The sequence below is a fragment of the Microtus oregoni genome, unplaced genomic scaffold (genome assembly GCF_018167655.1).
Source record: "Microtus oregoni isolate MIOR12 unplaced genomic scaffold, Mior012 000022F_ref0000154, whole genome shotgun sequence".
In the NCBI taxonomy this organism is placed as follows: Eukaryota; Metazoa; Chordata; class Mammalia; order Rodentia; family Cricetidae; genus Microtus; species Microtus oregoni.
The window spans coordinates 27176954-27197983 of NW_024543081.1; the positions used below are offsets into that span (position 1 = coordinate 27176954).

The window sequence follows — 21030 nt, forward strand, 5'->3', positions numbered from 1 at the left end:
GAATCCCAAGGCCTCCAACGTAAAATCTCAACTGTTGGGAACATGACTATGGTAGAACCGTTTTAATTTGACTCCTTCCGAGATGAGCTGGTTTCATCCTTGTTTGACTCAGCCTGTACTTAGGCCCAGCTTATAAATTAGGCTCACGTTTTAACTATATGTAGACTAAGTTCCAATAACAGTAGTAATACCACACACACCAGGCCAGAGAAGTGTGGAGAGTATCTGAGGCCAGGTAGTTACCAGAAAACTCAAACTTTTCTGTTTCTCTAGTTCTACTCCCTGGGTCTGTTGCCTCGTGATCTAAAATGACTGCCAGAGTGTCAGCCATCACGTCTGCATCACAGTCAGTATAATAGAGGAAAGGGGGGAAGGATGATAGGGTCCTCCTCCAGCCAAAATAGCTCTTAGAGAGAGAGAGAGAGAGAGAGAGAGAGAGAGAGAGAGAGAGAGAAAGGGGAGAGAGAAATTGTAACTGCCATGCAAAGGCTTAGGTGTCCTTTCTGCATTCCTCCACCTCGATGGCTTCCTTTCTGCTCTCATGCGCATGTGTTCTGTGCCCCCTCACTTCCTCAATACCCTTGTCTCTTCCTTCATGGTCCCCTTTCCAGTTACATACCCATACTCACACCCACATATACACATAAATATCAACATTTATAATGCAAGGCTCTGCGTGTGAGAACATGGGACATTCTGAGTTTGAGATACGTCACTTGTACTTTTCCAGGTTTAATACTTTTTCTTTTTTGCTTTCCCCAGAATTTCATGGCTTCATTTGTCCTTACAGCTACATAAGTTTCACTGAGCTTAGGTACCACGTTCTCATGATCCATCCATCTGCTGACAGCTATTTAACTGGTTCCATGGCCTTGCTGTGTGACGAGGACAGCAATGAACATGTGTTGATGAGCAGGTTGAGCAGGCATCTCTGCGGCAGGCTGCTGAGTTTTTTGGGCATGTGGTACCGCTAGGTCACATGTTACCTCTACTTTTGATCTGTCTAGAAACCCCCACGGTAGCAATTTCTGTAGTGGCTGTACTCATTAATACGCCCGTTATTCATATACGTTCCTCTTTACGGCATCCTCGGCAACACTCACTGTCTTCTCGGTGACAAGTTTTCAGGCTGGAGTGAGATGGAGTGGCACAGTATTTTAGTTTGCATTCCCCTGATGGGTAAGGATGCTGAATAGTGTATGCGTGTGTGTGTGTGCGTATGTGTGTGTGTGTGTGTGTTAGCATTTGTGTTGACCCATTGGTTGTCAGTTTAGTGTTTTATATTCTAGCAGTTCTTTGTGTATTCTAGACAATACCAGTCTGAAGTGGAGCTCTCTAGAAAGGCACTTTCCCTAAAGTCCTCCACAGCATTTCTGCTTACCTTTCACTGGCTAGACTACCACAGCAGCCATGAGAGATCTCGGGCTGGAACGTCTGTGTTTTTGCTGACTCTGCTACTTCCTTGGATCAAACTGGAGCCTTGTTATTGAAGAAAGAGAGACCAGAGAGAGGTGATGGAGCCAATCCTCCCTGGCACACCCAGTGGAGTACAGTGGCTGCAGTGGTTGAGCATGTGGATTTAGGGTGTATGTACAGCATTCAGTCCATATAGAGTGGGATTGCTGAGTCGTGTGGTCAAGAATTCCAGGTTGCTCCCAAGTTGTGTTAGCGCATGTCCCAGCAAGGTGTGTTAGTCCCAGGTCCTCATCCTCAGCAGCACTTTTGACTCTCTGTCTCTCTGACTGTGGCCATCCTGGTGAGTGGGCCGATGTGGCTCTGATCTGCAGTCCCGCCTTGACTCCTGTGGGACATCTCCTTGTGGTTACCTCTATCTGGAGTAATGTCTATTCGACTCCTTAGCCTGTTTTGAAATTACCTGTTTGTCTTTTTATTGGGGGGACAAGAATTTATATCTCTTGGAGAGTCTACCCTTATCAGAGATATGATTGACAACTGTTTTCTTCCATCCCATAATAGTTCCTTTTCCAGTTGCTGATGCAAGCATGTTTATTAGAGGGAGATTTACTTAGCTCCCAACTTCATGGTAGGGATAAGAGAGAGGCAATTCTTAAAAGGGTGTATGTAGATAGATCAAGATGGGGAATGTAAGCAGTGTTCCAAAACTTTGTCTGAACTGCTGGGAATTTTAAGTTGTTAAAATTAATTGATGGTAAATAAAAGTTAGTTCTTAAACTCAATCATTGGAGAAAAAGTCAGTTTACACACACATATACGCACACATGCACACACAAACGCACACAGGCATGCACCAAAACAAACCCTAAGAAATTGAAATCAGCCTCTGGAATCATTCAACAGCAAGGTCTCTGCATCTATTAAGACAGCAATTTTAGGACTAGGGAGTTGGCCGTGCAAACATGAATACCTGAGCCCGATCCTCAGAACTTGTGTAACGGCTAGGTGTATGCTTGTAATCCAGGGCTAGGAAGGCAAAGGAAGAGGAGGCTCCTTGGGAATTGATGGGCACCTGGTCTAGCCAAATCAGCAAGCTCCAGGTCCCACTGTTTCAAAAACTAAGGTGAATATTTCCCAAGGAACTATTCTCAAGGTCAGTTACAGGCCTCTATGCACATCTCTGCCTGCCCCCCTCCCCCCTCAGCACATGCACTCAAACACTTCCAGAGCATACATGGACACCTGCATGTATACACACAAACCAGCTCCCCGAGCTCCAGCAATTTTATGTTAGTATACATGATACTTCTCCACCTCTAAAGCCAGAACAGAAAGACTCATTTTTAAAAAACAAAGCCTTATAAAATAAAATTTAAAAAATATAGTACAGAAGCTAGATGCATCTGTCAGAGTGTTTGCTAACAATTAGAAAGGTTTTATTTCTTTTGAATTAACACCCCTAGTGTGATTTGGAATGTTCACATTTGTGAAGGTTGCTAACCAGTAACATATGCTGAGAAAACTCTGCAGGGGGTGGGCAGTTTCCCTGCTTTCAAATGAAGTAGCGTCCTACTTTTCACAAGCTGCTAAAATTCTGATATCATACAGGTCATTTTAGGTGGGTTCAAATGGGTTGTAGATAAAGTCATGTTTCTGAAGAACAAAAATGAGAAACTAATAGAAACCATCCCTGAGAAGGACCTGCTGCCCAGGACTGGTGGCCTTGCGGCAGCTCTTGGCTTCTCAGTAGCCCATGAAACACAGTCGGTAACATCCTGGTTTTTAGGCTCAGTTGTCACATACTATTAAGAAAAATCACTGAGTTATGGGACATTTTGGCCGTAGGGTCCTCAGAAAGTTCCTGCCCCAGGCTTCTGGTTTCAACCACAAAGGAAAAAAAAATAAGGCCAAAGGAGGTAAAAATTTTGACCAAGAGAAAGGAGCCAGCCTCCCTGGCATCCCATGTGGCAAACATCTCTAGGCTACCATTTACATTTCTTGTTTCTTTGTGAATCATGTTTCAGATGAGCAGTAGCTCATAAAAGACAACATAAAAATAGGTCTCGGGAAATGGCTCAGTGGATAAAGGTGCTTGTCATGTATACCTGGCAACCTGAGTTCAGATCACAGGCCCAAAAGTCGGATGTGGCTGTGTGCATGTGTGCATCTGTGGTCCCAGTGCTCCTGCGGCAAGATGGGAGGGAGAGACAAGGGAACTGACCTGCACAGAAGCTCAGGGCCACAGTACATAGCACCTACACAGAAGCAAGGGGGCCCCTGACTCCAACAAGGTAGAAGGTGCTCTCTGACCTCTACATGCACACGAGGACAAGTGTCCGCAGTCACACAGATCACACGCTCATACAGAACATATAAAACACACATACACACTCTACCTGGGCTAACTGGGTTTGCGGTGAATCAGACACTTAGAAATATAAGTCACCTTTGCCTGGACTTAGGTCACATTTGAAAATGAACTTTTTTGTGTGTATTTGAACAGTTCCTTAATTAGTCTCTGCATACACAGAACCCTGATGGCAGACTCTGTCCTTTTCATATATATATAGTTGATTATTTTTGAGCTCTACATTTTTTCTTTGCTCCCCTACCCTTCAACCCTCTCCCAATGTCCCCATGCTCCTAATTTACTCAGGAGATCTTGTCTTTTTTGACTTCCCATGTAGATTAGATCCATGTATGTCTCTCTTAGAGCCCTCATTGTTGTCTAGGTTCTCTGGGATTGTGATTTGTGGGCTGGTTCTCTTTGCTTTATGTTTAAAAACCACTTATGACGTGAGTACATGTGATAATTGTCTTTCTGGGTCTGGGTTACCTCACTGAACATGATGTTTTCTAGCTCCATCCATTTGGGCAGGCTCTGTCTTATGTATGCGTTTAACCCTTGAACAATCTAACTTTGTACCTGGTTAAAATTTCAATAATGATAGCAGTAGCTACTTATTAGGGACAGCACCTCACACCTCGCGAGGATGATCTTGCTTAAGCCTTTCAGCACACTGACAAAAGAGGTCTTGTCGTAATCCTCCTTTTAAAGGTTAAAACATTTGGAGTGAAGTAACTTGCCTAAGGTAACAAGCCCTGTGAAGCGGCAGCATTGGCACTGAACCCAGATGATCTGAATCCAGGTCGCACAGTGGGAAGATTAGGGGCTGAGAACAATGAGGCCAAAATGGGCTTACAGGGATTCAGCCTAATACTTCCACACCCACTGGGAAATGTACTGGGGACTTGGGAGGCAGCGATCTCTTCTTTGAAAATGACCACACTGGGTCCTTATCACAAGAGCAAAGGAGACATGTGACCTGCGCTCTGTGTGTGTTGGAGGGCCATCATGGGATGGGCAAAGGGGGAGCACGGTCATGAAAAACTCAGAGTTTGCTCGTTGTATGGTAGCTGATCAGGAAGCGTGTCATGGGTGTACTGACACGTATTGGCTTTGGAGAGCAGGAAAGCAAAGGGTGGTAGTGGTAATTAGATGGGGGAAGAGAATGGAAACAGCAGGTGAGTGCTGTAGCGTCCTGCTTTAGATTACAGCGAAGGTGTGCCACTCTGATACTGGTACGGTTTGTGTGTGTGGGCATGCGTGTGTGTTTCTTACTTTTAAACTCAGAGCCTTACACAGTATGCAAAAGCCTGCCCCCGAGCTATAACCCTGGCCCTCGTTACAGTTATTAATAGCAGAAACACGCTTTACAGGCATTCCTTGACACTTTGATGCCTTGTTGAACATTCTGCACTGGAGAAGGGAGGTTCTTCCCACAGGTTCCTTACTCCCTCCTTAGACATGGAGCTGGGAAAGATGGACAAGTGGGAAAGACTTGGGAGGCGGGGCATCTGGCCCTGATTCCCACTCACCTGCCTGGAACTATCGGGCCAGTCACCTGCTTGCTTGGAAATGGGTTGCCTTGTCTGGAAAATAAAAGGACTGAGAAGCACATGATCCTGTAGATTCTCTCTGGCACCTGCTGCGTGTGATGATAGATCGCGGACACACCTCTGCTCTCGCCATTTCTCCCGTCGTGAGTCTTCTCGCACCCCTCCCTTGGCAACATTTTCTCCTTCCTTCATTCATCTGCTGTCATCCACCCTTGCATCCCTCCAGGAAATAACTCCTAAACATCTGGAGTTTGGGTGCTCTAACAGAGAGTGGGTGTGCCACCTCTGCCTTCTCAAGGAGTTCACAGAGTGACTGGAGAAATGAAAATAGATGAAAGGGGGCCAGGGAAGGGGTGCATAAAAGAGGGGTGTTCTATCTTGAGATAGCCCAGACATGGGCATGATTAAGTATAATCAGCGAAATTTAAAATAACACCAGTTCATCCAAGATAAAGGGAAACCTGGATAGCATATGAGTAGCCCACCATTTTTCAGGGTATGCTTCTTTTGCAGAAGCAAAATGAGACTTAGAATCCCAGACCTTGTACAGATCTCAGGTTTTTACAAATCCTATAAAACATCACAAAAAATTCTTCTCTGGAGGTTGTTTCTGCTTACATTATTAGATGTATCTTGTAAACAAAAAAGCCAGAACAGTTCAAAACACATTTATAGGCAGCATGCAGGAACCTGTACTAGGCAGAGCCTTCTGTAGGGAAAGAAAAGCCTGCAGGGTTTAGAGTCAGACAGACTGAATAGCACCGCTTGGTGTAGTTACCTGTTTAGAGTCAGACAGACTGAATAGCACCGCTTGGTGTAGTTACCTGTTTAGAGTCAGACAGACTGAATAGCACCGCTTGGTGTAGTTACCTGTTTAGAGTCAGACAGACTGAATAGCACCGCTTGGTGTAGTTACCTGTTTAGAGTCAGACAGACTGAATAGCACCGCTTGGTGTAGTTACCTGTTTAGAGTCAGACAGACTGAATAGCATCGCTTGGTGTAGTTACCTGTTGACCTCGAACAGGCTGTGTGTCTCCAGTTCTTACCTGGAAATGGGCCGGCTCTCTAGGTTCTGCTGAAGGGTTCAGGAGACGGTGCTTCCACAACATCAAGCCCACAGCGCAGGAGCCATCTGCCCTTCCTTTAATTCCTGAGGGATGTACGTGAGACGGAAATGGACAAGGCTCCTGAGTGCCCCTGGGAATTGACAGTCTGGGACTTGGTAGTGCAGGAAACTCAGGAGGAAGCTCTGAATTCTCAGCCACGCCTCGACGTTGATGGAGCTACTTGTCGCTGTAGGAAGTTCCCAGTCTGCTGTGGGTAATCTGAAGTCTGTTGGAACTGTGCTGGTATTGCTCGGTGGGAGCAATGACAGAGAGAGAAAGCTTTTATTGAGAATATTGATGTGCAGATTAATCCCCAACCAACAGAGCCAAGGGATGGCTCCAGGATCAGTCAAGCTCGCCTTTGAAACTGGACTCAGGGAAGAGGGAAATAGACATCTGTGGAAGGTGTGGCAGAAGAGTCCTCCAGGGCTTTGGAACCTTTCACTGTCTCTAATCACTCTATGGAGCTTTCAGAACCCTGACCAGGACATCACACTGGCCTGCTTCAAAGCCCATCGGGGTGACCTTTGAGCTTCAGTTTCCCTGCATATAAACTGGGGCTAACCTCATACCCACAGTATCTCATTGCTGTGAGTGCTAAGTGAGGCCATGTCTGCAATGACCCGGCAGCCCAAGGTGCACAAAAAAAATCACAGTTATTGATTGCTACTCTTCTTTTATTGGACAGAAGAGAAATATATCCCCGAGTTCATCCACTTGATATTCATGCTCTGAGCTTTCTGGCTACCCGGCATTCTGCAGGCCTTTTCCCTCTTCGCTGCTTTCGAGGGAACAGTGGGAAACAGAAAGGTAGAATAGAAGGGCTTTTGTGTCTCCAAACAAACCGTGCTCCCTTCTTATTGAGAACACCCTAGTGGTTTCATGTGACATATTTAAATTAAATTAAGTACAATCGGGACTAGAACAGGCTTTTTTTTTTAAAAAAAAAAATATTACTTGAATTGTATGAGCGCACTTGGGAAACACTTGTACAAAGAACATGAAGAAAACAGCCGTTATTTCGTGGAGAGTAGGGTAACATGAGCCTAATAGAATAACACGTGGTTTCACTCCTGGTCCAAAAGGCCTTTCCCTTTCTGTAGTATTTCTTTAGGCTGACACGAGTTAACAAGGGAAACGTGTAAGGAAGCTTTCCCTGCTGCCTGTGCCGGAGCACACCGCATCCAGGACAGCAGCCCCGTCCAGTAAAGAGGCCAACGTTGCACTCTGCCAGGCTTTCCAGACTCAGGGTGGGAGTTCACTGTGTCTCAGCTCATGGCACTGTGGTGGCTGCACCTCAGGGCTGAATGGTGGTTTCAAGTACTGCCTACATACTGCCGGTGCGGTGCTGGCCGAGGTTGGGTGCTCAGGTAGCAGGGTCCTGTCTTGTCCTCCAGGCTTGGTTTTCTCTGTGCTAAACTTTGGGTAATTCAAACTTACATATGAAGTTGCCGTGAGGATTCAAAAAGAGAAAGGCAGCTAGAGAGATCAGAATTTCTGTCTCCACTTAAGGGTTTCAAGTTCCCACGAGAATGACCTCTACTTAAAATGTTTCTCGGGCCTGGCTAAGTACTTCATAGTCCTTGGCTCGTCCACTCTTGTAGATGGTCGCTGTTATCATAATAGTGTCTGTCCCCTTCTCCACCCCACCCCTGTGCTGTAATTACCCTCATTTACAGATATGAAAACTGAGCCTCAGAGAAGTAATAAGGTCTGGTAGTTGCCATGTGGCAGAGATGCAAACCTAAGTCATTCTTGTTTGGAATTCACTCCTTCCTGAGAATGGAATCCTTTGTTATATCCCCTAGAAGTTGCCTGGCTTAGGCCATTTTTCTTTGTAAGATCTTTGGTTCTAAGAAATTATCTGTGTATGTGTGTCTGGGTACATGTGTGCCATGTGTGCATATGGTCAGGGAACAACTTGAGGGTGTTGTGCACTCCTCCTACTGTGGGTGACGTATATTGAACTCAAGTTATCAGAGATGGTGGTAAATACTTTACTCCTTGAGCCTTCTCATGCTGGCCCTCACGATTCATTTTCGATCCTGACTGGAATTCATCCTAGTTGACATTAGACCCTGTTTATTTACTTCCCAAATCCAGAACCGTCACTGAAGGGTCTGGCCTCTTACGGGAGTAAGCAAATCAGCCGCACAGTGGCGGTGCACACCTTTAATCCCAGTATTCAGAAAGCAGAGACAGGTAGATCTCTGAGTTTACAGAGCTAATTCTAGGACAGCCAAGACTACTCAGAGAAGCCCAGTCTCAAAAACAAAACGAAACAAAAAGTAAGTCTTCCAAAGCCTTCCTGTTCTCATATCCGAGCTTCCAGATGCTGGGAATTCTAGCATAGCCCTTCCCCCGCTTACCCTCTTCCATCCTCCAGGTGAGTAATTTAGAGATATCTGAGCTGTGGGATGAGAGGAGATATAGTTAGAGTCATGCTTCACACAAGAACCGTTCAAAGGGAATTCACTGTGTGTCAGCATCTATATCCACGTCTATCCTCATTTCTAGTAATAATTCGATGACCCTAATTTTACATGGGAGAAAACAAGGTCAGCGACAGGTGGCCAAACTCAAGTTCCAGGAACTTGGAGCATCTTCCCTTTGCTGGCTCCATGAGGGATTTGATGAGTGCTGTGAGTGCCTAACATTGTAGCTCAGAGTAGCAATGGGGTTTCAGGCTTAAAGAGCACCCTTGACTATTCACCTCCAGTCCCCCGTCTTTCGATCATTGTCAGCCATCTTGCCTTGAGCTCCTTTGGTTCCAAAGTAGATGGGAGAGTGAGGCTTGTGTAACTCAGAATCAATTCCCAGATGACAGTGGTCAACAGTGCTATTGCCGCCCAGAAGGACAAGCTACTCCTGTTCTTGCTGTCTCAGGTCAAAGACACAAAGCATCCTTGCAGGGCAACTATCTTGCCGCTGTGAGCAGGGCTTAGCAGAATGAGAGGCCCAGGGGTAGGAACAGTCTCTGAGGGGAATTATAATGATGACAACGTAGATGATGGTAACTTTATATAAAGCCGACTGTGCAGAAGCCCGAGTCTATGCGCATGTGGGTTTTTTTTTTCTGGTTTTGGAGAGGGTAGTGTATATTTCTGAGCATCTCCTTGTAAAGAAACCCAGCCTCTCAGTTTTGCCTACGTCAGATATCCAGGAATGGTGTTCAGGGTATTTGAGAAAATGGGAGGTACAGATGGTTTGCACTAGGGAATGGCTTCAAATTTAAAGAGGATTATGGCCCATGAACCCCAGAAATGGTGGGTTGAGGTGCGAAGCTTTGAAATTCTAATTGCAGACCAGTCCAAGGAGGTGTATACTTACCCAGGCACAATATCTCATTGTTCATATATTCCTTTCTTGGCTGGAGGATGTAGGGGAGGAGCGGTTTCATAACATAATCTTCGGAGGAAACTGAAACAGCAGTTGATGGCGGTGGTTTGAGGCTCTCTGCTGAATTCAGTCGAGAAAGAAATCCCTGGCTGCTTACCATCGCTGAGCTTAACTTGCTGTAATAATCTTTCTTTCACCCGCAGAGCCTAGTGTAGGCCCAAATTAGCTCTAGCTGAGAGGGCTGTGTGGTCATTTTGACACACCTCTCCTCTTATGTCAAACCATGGCATCCAAACCCAAGGTGACAGCATTTCTATGAGGAGAGAAAGCCGTGGAATCCAAGGTCTCTGGGAACAGACACACTTCTTTACCAATTCCAGGGTCTGAGTAACGGTTCCTATTTACCAGCTATGCCAGACATAGAGGAGGCATACCGTCAGTCCAGTAGAAATGACAGGCAGTAGGGGGGAGCTCAGAAGAAGAGGGGGAGGGGGACAACATTTGCACATTTCAAAGCCCAGATTCACCTACAGCCCAGGGGAAGAGAAGTCCTTTTGGAGGGAAGTTCTCTTGCTCATTGACTTTCACTGCTCAGTGCGGGAGTCTGGGATTACTGTGGGGGAGGGAGCATGGGCTCAAGGAGCTCAATTAGTCCTAGCATATAAGGGTCATCTTTGTTCCAACTTGACAGAACTTTCCAGATGCTGTGGAAAATGAGGTAGGATTTCCTTCTGGGTGGCTTATACTTCAAAAGTTACACTTTCCGTCCTTGGTACCTGAGTTTCCCCAGTGACCCTCAAGAGTCACGAGCCCTCTTCAGCTGCTAGTCTTCGTCTGCCTGTCTCCTCTCTAAGCGCTTGTTTGGCCCTCCATGTGTCCTAAACCAAACTTTTAAAGTATTAAGGGAAGAAAGTACTGTTGTTTATTTTTACTTTATCATTTTAAAAGGTGAGTTTCTCACGTTTGCCTTTGCTAGGGAAGCATCTGTTTATTCCCATTTCCTCAGAAAGTCCCTCTTTTAGTGGGCTGCGTTGGAGAGCACTGGTAAGAACTGGAATTGAGGCACAGTGCAGACCCAATTTGGCCAAGCCAGGGAGATAAACAGCACACCCTTTAAACCGTTTTGGTTTTTTCCTATGTAGGAAGCAAGCCTTTCCTATACCCACGGACGTTAACTCAGCCTCCTGAGTGAGTGTCCTTATCTTCCACCTTCGTGTGAGGCAGCTGGGGATCCACGATTCCCAGCCAACTGGATATTGTGTGGTTCACTCTCCTTTTCTGCTCACTGTGACAGAAGCCTTCTCTGAGCATGCTTTCTGTACGACCTTGTCATTTTCCTACTTCCATCTGCCTTCTCCACTGACTGGACTGTCTGTCTGTTAGTTATCTGACCCTCTAGCGGAGGACAAGTTCCAGGACAGCAGGGATGACTGACTTCCGTCATCTCCGAATTTGTTGGCAGTTTAGAAGGTGAACCATTCGTTGTTGACAGGAAATCTTCCTCTCCCTGCCAGTCCCCACCCAAGACAAGCCGTCACCACGGGTCCCTGAGCTGTGGGCAGAAGAACCAGAGACCACAACCCTTAACCTTATAGGAGTTTAAGTAGGCAGGCCTGGATGGGCCACAGTGCCTGCCTTCCAAAGAAGGTTTGAATCAAGACCTGCAATAGGCTTTCAAGGACTGACTTCTCAAGGCCTAGGTAGTTTTTGTTGTTTTTTAAGATCAACTTCATTCAGTCAATGGTGAGAAATTAGAAGGGTATTTTGTACTAACAACAGTAAACATCTGCTAGAGCTGAATTGGTACTTTGCCCAGAAGAAATTTAATTTCTTCACAGTAAAGAGCATTTACACCTGAGAAATACTTTTGCATCTCCTGATGCCGTTCCTCTGGGTTAAGAAAAAAAAAAGAATTGCACATGGACAGGTGAAAAGTATTTTAAAACATATTTTAAAACAATTCTTCCTGGCTCCTCTCTGCACAAGGCACAGCCATGGCATTCAGAGGGCAGCGGGGTTGAGCCCCCGGGCCTCTGCCCGCGCAGCAGGAGGCGGCTTTCCGGGCCTCGCTTCCTGCACCCACTCGGGACTAAAAAAGAACACGTACAACTTTCTTTTTTTCTTTCTTTCTTTTTTTTTTGTTCTCTTCTTGCAAAAATCGCGTAACCAGCTCTCTGAAGTAACCGCTCCGGGGGCGGCTGGGTGTGTATGTGTATGTGTGTTGGGGGGGGGGCGAAGTTCCGGAGCCCCACGGGCACGAGCACTAGTGCGTGTGGCATCGAGATGGGGGCCGCGCACGGATCGGGGCGGGCGGGGGGTGGGGGGGAGTGGCGGGGGACGGGAGAAGGGGCGGGTCGGCCGCAGCGCGTGCGCAGAGCACTTCCGTGTTTGTCCCCGTGACTGGCGCGGGCGCGCCGCCCGCCGCCGCCGGAGCGAGCCGTCCAGTCAGTCCGCCAGGCCTCGCCGTCCCGCAGCGCCGTAGAGCCGTCTGCCCCGCCCCGTCCCGCCCCGCCCCGTCCCGCCTCGTTGCCCCTTTTCCCCGCCCCTGCGTGCACTTGGGGGAGGCGCGTCCCCGGCCGCCGCCCGCCCGCGCGCGTGCGCGCGCTGCTCTCAGTTTGAAGGGCGCCGCGCCGCTCGCTCCTCTGCTCGTCTCCTCTCCGCTCCGCTCCTCGCGCGCCAGGCCAGGCGCCGCGGCGGGTCGGGCTGCGCGCGTGGCGTTCATGAGCCGCCCGGCGGCCCCGGGAGCCTGCGCCGTGACTCACGCCCGCCCCCACTTGTGTCTCGTCCTTCCCGCGGCAGGATGCCGGACCAGATCTCCGTGTCCGAGTTCATCGCCGAGACCACCGAGGACTACAACTCGCCCACCACGTCCAGCTTCACCACGCGGCTGCACAACTGCAGGAACACCGTCACGCTGCTGGAGGAGGTAGGCGGAGGCCTGGCAGCTGGGTGGGCTGGGGCCCTGGGGAGCCGGGCATCTGGGGGAGCCACACCCCCCTCCGGCAGTGTGTGCGCCCCCCGGCCCCCTGCTGTCCCCGTTGGCAGCCCTTCCCGGGGTCCTGCAGGCTTGAGAGCTCGGGGACTAAAGTAGGGAAGAACTGAGCAAGCTCTGGACGCGGGGAGTAGAAGAGAGATTCCCCTCTCTGTCTGCACCCTGTCTGGGTGTCAGGCTGACTGCCCGGCGCTTCCACATCATTGTGACCTTTTCCTAACCCACGAAGTACGTGGCGTCAAGCCACCGAGGGCAGAAAGGCGAGGCTGCGTGGCCAAGGTCACACCAGCCAGCGACTTGGAGATGGGCCGCGAAGGCACTTCTCCGCAGCCCAGCGGGACCAGGCAGGCTTAGCTGTAGCGATAAGGGCTGGTGGAAAAACCCAAAGGGAGAAAAGAGAACTCCGATTCGAGACTGTTGCCACCCCTGGGCCTGTGTCTCCTAATCCCTTGTGCCTAAAGTGAGCAGAAGCCCAGGTGGAAAGGAGAGCTGTACAAACAGGTCCCCGCCCCGCTCCCCTTGCTCCAGTGGCTGTGGTTTTCTAGGGCTCAGGGCTGCTGCACTAGATCCGCAGGACACTCCTAAGGTTGTGGAGAGAGAACTGAAGCCAGTGCAGTCTGCAGGGGTGGTCAGGCTGGTAGATGGGACTAGAAGCTGCAGAACGAACGGCTCTGCTCGCTGGACCCTCCGGCAAAACCTTGTGGATGGATGTCCATGCAGGGGCAAGGGCAAAGCTGGTTCTTTTAAATTTTTCGATGAATTAATGCTAGAGTGGGGGTGTTTGAGGAGAAACCTGTAAACCCAGGTTTACAGCTACACAAATAAGTCTGTGTAATCTCGGGGAAAATAAGGCAGTTTCCCAGAAACTCGGCGTAATTCCTCAGTGCTACCAAATACCAAACATCGCTTCCATCCTAACCAGCCAGGCCTACCCTGGCTGAAAAAGACAGGGCAGGCTGGAAGATTCCCCCCCTCCCTGCGGGGATTATATGCTTGGTTTATTTGAGGTTCAAGAAGCTCGTTTTTAGTTAAGGCCACCAGGGCCAGCCCTAGGTAATACAGGGAATCCTGAGTTTCTGTCTGGAACTGGCTTTGGTACTACTACTCATGCTGTCTAATGTATAAAGAACTGGTATTGGATGCAAATGTTAGAAGGCTGAAGACTTTTGTTGCCTCAGGGTCCCATCTTGCCTGCCTGCCTGCCTGTCTGCCTGGTACTGTAAGCTAGTATGTTTTCTTCTAGTTAGGGTTGTTTCTAGAGTTTTCTTTGGAGTCATTGTTGAGTGATGGACGTGGATGTTGAAATGGATGGAGAAGTATTACCTAACTAGATGTATTGGAAAGCCAGAGGTAATGTGCCCCACCCCACCTCAATCCCTTGTGAACTGGCAGTTGCTTCATGGTTAGTATCAGGAATTAAACAGAGTTGCCAGGCATTCAACCTCCCAGCGACTCTGTCCTTCCTGCAGTTATAAGAACATGCTCATCTAGGAGTGTGTGGTCATCTTTTTCCGTTCCTAATTGGGTACGCCTCTAAAGGGTTTAACATTGATTAAACTGCAGGGTTACTTTCCTTCCAGATAACTTTAGTGCCTGCTAATAGAGCTGTCAGTTACTGTAACTTTCTGCACACTCAGATAGCGTTACTGTATTCTGTTTGTGCAGCAGATGATAAGGGTGCTTGGGATATGTTTGTGGATGTATTTGTGTACATTGAAGCAACATTATAGACTAGGGTAAATGTCATATAAGCACTGCCTTGATCTTAGTTTAAGGTAACTATATTTAAATGCAAATGCAACAAATAAGATTTTGTTGTTTGTTCTCTTTCCTTTGTGTGTGTACACACAAACACACACACTCCCTTGTGTTACAAAGTTAGGTAGAAGAATAGACCTGTGAACTTGAGAAAGAATTGGAACCAGTCTAGAAAGCTCAAAAGTGACAGAAAATATTGATACATTGTCTCTAAAACTATAACAGTAAACATTGCATTTGTACCAATTGTACAGTAATTGGAGACAAAATTTTGTTATTTTTCTAAACTTGAGTACGGTATTGGTTAAGGAATCATTTTCCTCAATGTGTATCTTCTAACTCTTGAATCATATTCTATGTGTGTGGCGACCTTTATATATATGCAATGTATGCTTAGTTTTTTATTGTTGGATAATCACACAGTTGAATTTTTAGTTTTTCTTTCAAACTTAGCTATTTGGAGAAGATACAGTATTATGGATATTCTGAGTAGATCACAACCTGCTTCTTCAGAAATAGGAGGCTGAATGTGGTAGTACATCCAGGCACTTGGGCAGTAGAGGCAGGAGGATTCTCCTCAAGCCTGAAGCTAGTCTGGTCTACCTAATGAGTGCCAGACCAGCCAGGGCTTCACAGTAAGACCTTATTTCAAAAACTGCTGGGGCAGAGGACCTGCTCTAGACATGGCAGAGACTGAGTTCCACCCAGCCAAGGGTACATAGGAAGAGTCTGTCTCAAAAAACAGAAGATTTTGAAAAGGAAACCAAAATTACTGCCCCCAAAATAAAAGGAAAAAATAGTGAACATACTTCACAAGTGAGAGATTTGAAAATTGCAAGAATTTGGAAGTGTTATTTTGTGATTATTCTTAGAAATAGGATTTTTTAAATATTTATTTATTTATTTATTTATTTATTTATTATGTATACAGTGTTGTGTCTGTGTGTATGCCTGCAGGCCAGAAAAGGGCACCAGACCTCATTACAGATGGTTGTGAGCCACCATGTGGTTGCTGGGAATTGAACTCAGGACCCTTTGTAAGAGCAGACAATGCTCTTAACCACTGAGCTATCTCTCCAGCCCCTAGAAATAGGATTTTTGGGGGGGTACTTTTTTTTTTCTTGGCGATGTGGAAACTTTAGAATGGGGAGTAATTTGGGTAGCTTGGAATTCTGTTTGAAGACAAGTCTGTTTCTAGTTCTAGTAGTTATGAATTTCCTGTTTACTTGTGACTTTGTTGTTTCTATTACTAATTAACACACGTGGGGCTCAACTAAAATCCCATTGAGTGCCAAGCGTGGAACCCCAGATCAATCTATACTTTCCCCTTTGGTTGTGTGTCCTTGTCAAACAGTTGGCCATGTTGTGCAGATGCTGCTGTGTATGTATAAGCCCCTTGGGACATGCAGTTCAACATAAGAAGAGACTAAGAGCTCACTTCAGGGCTTCCCTTTTAGTTCTGAAGGACACACATGGTTTAGAGAGTCACGCTTTGGCTGGGGCACAACTGGCTGCCTTTGAGAGGCAGGAATGGATCAGCTGGAATTCTGCTAAAGTTTCATCTGGACGTGTAAATGTTTTCAAAGCACAAAACCAATACCTTGCTTATTTAGGAACCAGAGCGTACTAGTGTATACTGTCCTGCTTGTGACCCTTTGGAAGTTGTAAGTGGCTAGAAGACATTGTTTTCTTGAGAAAGGAGCAAGCAGGCATTTTAGGAACATGGACCAAGACATTGGGATGCATTCTCCCGTTGAAGACTTGGAGTGGCCAATACTTAGGGCCTTGGATAGTCATTGGAGGTCTGCTTTGTTACTTGATAGAAGGCCAGCATTTTACTTTGGTGCCGATGGAGGAGATATGCTTTGCCCATGTCTTTAGCCCCTCCATATAAGGCCAATTGTAGGCACATGGGATGCACGGTCCTCTGTAGTCAGCTGTGTAGAGCTACATGCATCCTCCATGTGAGTCTACACTTAGAACTCTGTGAAGGGAGAAGGGCTGCTCTCGTCTCCACTTTACTGAGAAGAAAATGGAGGTCCAAAGAGATGGTTTGTCTCCAAGATTTTGTTAGTAAATAAAGGATTTGGGGAATTCTTTACAGTCACCATAGAAAATACACACTGGCTGTCTGCAAAGTCGTATTTCATTGACTTTGCAGGATATAAATGTGGCTTCCCATTTGTTGTACTTTGCAGTTTTAATCTCATGAAGAGGTGTGTAACGTCCTTAGTCGTTTAACTTTTTTTCATGCCCACATTCCAGGGAATTCTTAATAGCGATATTTAAATATAATATTTCTTCAATGAGGTGGATGCAGCTTTCAGATTGAAATGTGAAAAATTATGTAAGTGACCTATGAGCAGCATCTGCTCAACACATCTTGGAGGAGCATCTGTGTGACGGTCACATTGCCAAGCCCTGGAGAGGTATTATTTGGATTGTTTATGGAACCTAATGGTGTTGAAGAAAAAAAGCCCATAACTCTTAATAGGCTTAACCTTTCTTTAACAGAAAGGTTAAGTTCATAAATGGAAAGATTCATATAGGACATTCATCACAGCCATATAAGCTATCTATTGCAATCTGCCACCCAGTCAGTACACACACTGTTGAGTGCATTCTACTGCTAGGCCTGGGGATTCAGAGATGAGGAATTGTGTCTACAAGGTGCCCTCAAAAAACCTTTCCAAGGGAGCTAGATGTCAGGTATGGCTCTGGCTTGGAGACTTCTCTTAATTCAGAGGTTTTGAAGGCTAGGAATCATTTATTTGATTAAAGATCGCCAAAGGTCTTTTTGATATTAACACTTAATAATAGTTGTCAGCTATTGATGTTCCCACTAACATTATAGACACTTTTTTAAAAAGAAGATTTTATTTAACTTATTGGTGTTTGCCTGCATGTGTATCTTGTACACCTTGTATGTGCCTGTTGCCTGAAGAGGGCTTCTGATCCCTTGTAACTAAATTTAGAGAAGGTTTTGAGCCACCGTGTGGATGCTGGTAACCAAACCCAGGTCCTCTGCAAGGGCAGGGCAGCAAGTGCTCTTAACTATTGAGCCATTTCTCTGGCCCCTCCATATATACATACCGTTATTTAATGCTTGCCCTATTTGTCAATAATCCCACTCTCTCTGTCTCTGTCTGTCTGTCTGTCTGTCTGTCTTTCTGTCCCTCTCTCTCTTTCTCATGTGTGTGTGTGTTTGGTTCACAGCTAGTCAGAAATGAACTTCAGACTTAATAACAACTGTTGAGTATTCTTGGCATGCCTGGAGGTATTCCTCTACTCTTTGTAATTTTGGTCATGTTTCATAGTGATGACTGGAGATCTAGTCTTTGATAAGTGAGGTTAAGTCTCTAGTGCTAATCTGTAGATTCTCACACCTAGGAATTCTAAAGCCAGATCTTGAAATATTCAAGATCTAGTTTGTTACCTTCAAAGACCATGTAGTTTTAGACAACAAACAACACCTATGAAGCCCTTCTCTGGGGGATTTAGATAAAGCCCTGTGGGCTCTTTTGCCTAAAGTAGAGAAAATGTATTTGGGTCTGTTCCTGACCTCTTAAAGATAAACCAACAGAAGACAGTTCTCCATGTGATACCAGTATCCTTTGTAGAAGTCTAAGCTGTGGAGGCCAAGCCCCTTGATCAGTCCAGGAGTGATTAGGATTACAGCTGCCTAAAAGTGGAGAAGCAAAGTATTAATCTTAATAATACTACTGACTGCCAGAAGAAACTTGAAGCTTTGCATCCCTGTGGAGTAAAACTGAGTTACCCGGACCCGTACAGATTTTATCAGTCCTGTTGCTTTCAATGTGGAGATTGAGGTCTAAAGATGAGAAGGGATTTAGGTAGGGATTTGAATTCAGGGCTCCTACTCTGTATGTAGGGCTCTTTGTACTTTGACTAGGGGAGTCTTCTTCAGCACTACTCTCTAGATCTAGCGCCTAGGAAAAGACTGGAATAAACCTGAAATTGGGAAAGTTATTTTGCACATGCTAGTCACTAGGTTGATTGCTGATCTCTAAAAACATTATATGAGGCCATATCATCTGATACTGTGCTAGGAAGCTCCCATCAGAAGCCATTTATTTTGTATGTTCAGACTGTCCAGATAGTTATTTGCAAAGTGTCTGTGTGGGAATCTGTGACACCTAGAGTATTGGTTTCCATATTTGCCACCTAGTCATTGGAGGATTTCTTGGCACATCTACTTTTATATGTGTTATTTAACCGTGAGTAACTGATGGGGCTGGAGATGATGCCTCGGCCTCTGTTTCCTCATTTGAGAAATGGTGTCCTTTTGAAGAGCGAAAGAGATGATGTCCATGAGGTACTCATCAAGTGATTTCATGACCTGGTGGCCAATGAATATCAAAGTCTTATAGTAAGTATTTCTCCCATAGGGCAGGAGGCTAGGGAGAGGTCAGAGCGTTCCTTAGCAGGTAAGTAAATGGACAGAAGCTCTACCGCTGGAATGGTTTGATGAGGCTGAAACACATGCCAGGTTAACTTGAGCATTGTGATTTCCAGGATGTGTTTGCTGGGCAAGTTACTGAAGCTTTTGCTGTCTCTGTTTCCTTATGAAAGTGAGTCAGTGTATGTGAAGTTCTGAGTACTGCCTGGCCTGGTAATCACTGTAGGTTGTGGCTCTAATCCTCCATACCATTGCTATGTACTGTAAGTGCAATCTAGTGGTTGTTGACATGTAATTGAGGAGACAGTTAGTAGATGATGAAGAGGTCATGTAACAGTGCTGACTTTGTGTGCTTCAAGGACCTGACCTACATTATGAAAGTGCGGCCAGGGTAGCACCAAAGATTTGAACCATTTATGGTGCAATGTGATAGCCATTTTGATCTAAAGTAAGCTGCTAGCTCAGTGTAGCTGTATACTTAGCCCTTAAGTGAGGGAACCAGCAGCGCCCAGTGTTACTTTCTGACTCAGGCTAGCTTGATGGGCTCCCTGTGCAGCCTCACGGTCCGTGCTTTCTCCAGCCGCTGCTAATATATTGTTTACTTCCACATACCCAAAGTGTTCCTTCCATTGATGCATCAAATTCTGGGCAACGCTGGTTTTTTTTGTTTTTTTTTTTTTGTTCTGTTTTGTTTTGCTTTGTTTTATTTTGTTGGGGTTTGGGGTAATGAGCTGTTTTGTTACATAATGAATGCAGGTATTTGATTTTGCCCATTTTGGGAGAGGCATGTATGGCTTGGTCCTACCTGGAATGCAGTGTGCTTTGCTGATTATAGCTTGAAGTACCAAGACCTTGAGGAATTCTGTTTTGGTTTGGCAGCAGGAGCTTTAAAGTGAAAAGGATCATTCTGTTTAGTCAAGACATAGAGAGTGCTGCAGTCTCTTTTTGGTCTCAGTAAAAAAAAAAAAAATTTAATGGTATTTGGAGTAGGAGTGGGTTAACTTAGGATTCACGTGACTCTACTTATTACAACTAAATGTATGAGTTCACAGTGGATTCTTCCTGGGCCCAAGCACCATTTGATCAGCCCTGTGCCATGGTACTGTTTGTGGTCAGTTACATAAGAACTGAATTTTAATGCTGAGGCTACGGTACAATTTTCCTCAAAGAACTGGAATATGTGTCCCTTTGATAAGACAGTACCCAATTTAGCCACCCAGAAGCTAAGGAAGCAAAATCAGAACCTCATGGCACAGTGAGTTAAGGCCCACAAAACAGTCAGAATTTGATGCCAACTATTGCAGAAAGCAAAAAGTTGGCTAAGTTAGTGGAGGCCCTTTCTTCCCCTGCCAGATGTGAAGAAAATAGAAGTGCTTCCCAGCTCTGTTACTAGGACAGCAGAGATACCTTGTATTCTGTAACATTATGCCCTGGGGCTAGGACTAGGAAGACCATAGTGAGCATTCACATCATACAGTGGGCTGTGTGACTATAACTTTGTTATTATGGTGCGAGTTCAGCAGAGCTAGAAAAATAACTAGAGACCGTCTAGTCCTTTTGCAGATGAAAATATTGGGGTCCAGAAAACAAAGGTGCATATGGCCCCTTTTGTAAGTTGGAGATCTCCAACCTCCCCCCCCCACACACACATACATACGTATGTAAAGCAAAGCAAAATACAGCTAGAACTAGTTAAACAGCATTTGGATTTATTGGGAAGGCTCATAGAATAGTTTATGGAACAGGAGAGGAAGAATGGCAGGCAGTGACGGTACAACTCCTAGATTACTGTCAGATACGTTAACACTGGCCTCCTGATACCAGTTGGTATCTTTGTGCCCTTCTGTGAGAAAAGCACATCATATAGAGACGTTCAGAGTGACCCAGCTTGGATCAGCAGATCACCTCTGGTTTGGTCAGCTTTGGGCAAGATGATGGACCTCTTAGGGTTAAGCCCTCCCTCTTAACCCTTCATGATGGTCCTTAGAGAACAAGAGGAGGTTATGTCCACGCCCTGTACAGCAAACATAGCAAAGCTGGGACCAAGATCCAGGTTCCCTGTCTCCTATTTATGCTTTCATCAAAGTAAGAATTGGAT

General features: G+C 46.0%; 1 protein-coding gene across 7 annotated transcripts in view; it reads left to right on the forward strand.

The window, feature by feature from the left end:
* Positions 1–21030, forward strand: part of Asap1 (ArfGAP with SH3 domain, ankyrin repeat and PH domain 1) — a 286745-nt gene that overhangs the window by 60827 nt on the left and 204888 nt on the right. For 6 of the 7 annotated variants that reach the window (XM_041671783.1, XM_041671786.1, XM_041671784.1 and 3 more), the window contains exon 3: positions 12562–12688. In XM_041671783.1, the coding sequence (XP_041527717.1) occupies positions 12562–12688 (127 nt within the window). Of the gene's footprint in view, positions 1–12346; positions 12689–21030 lie in introns of those variants that run through there. The other variant, XM_041671790.1, reaches the window with a different exon arrangement.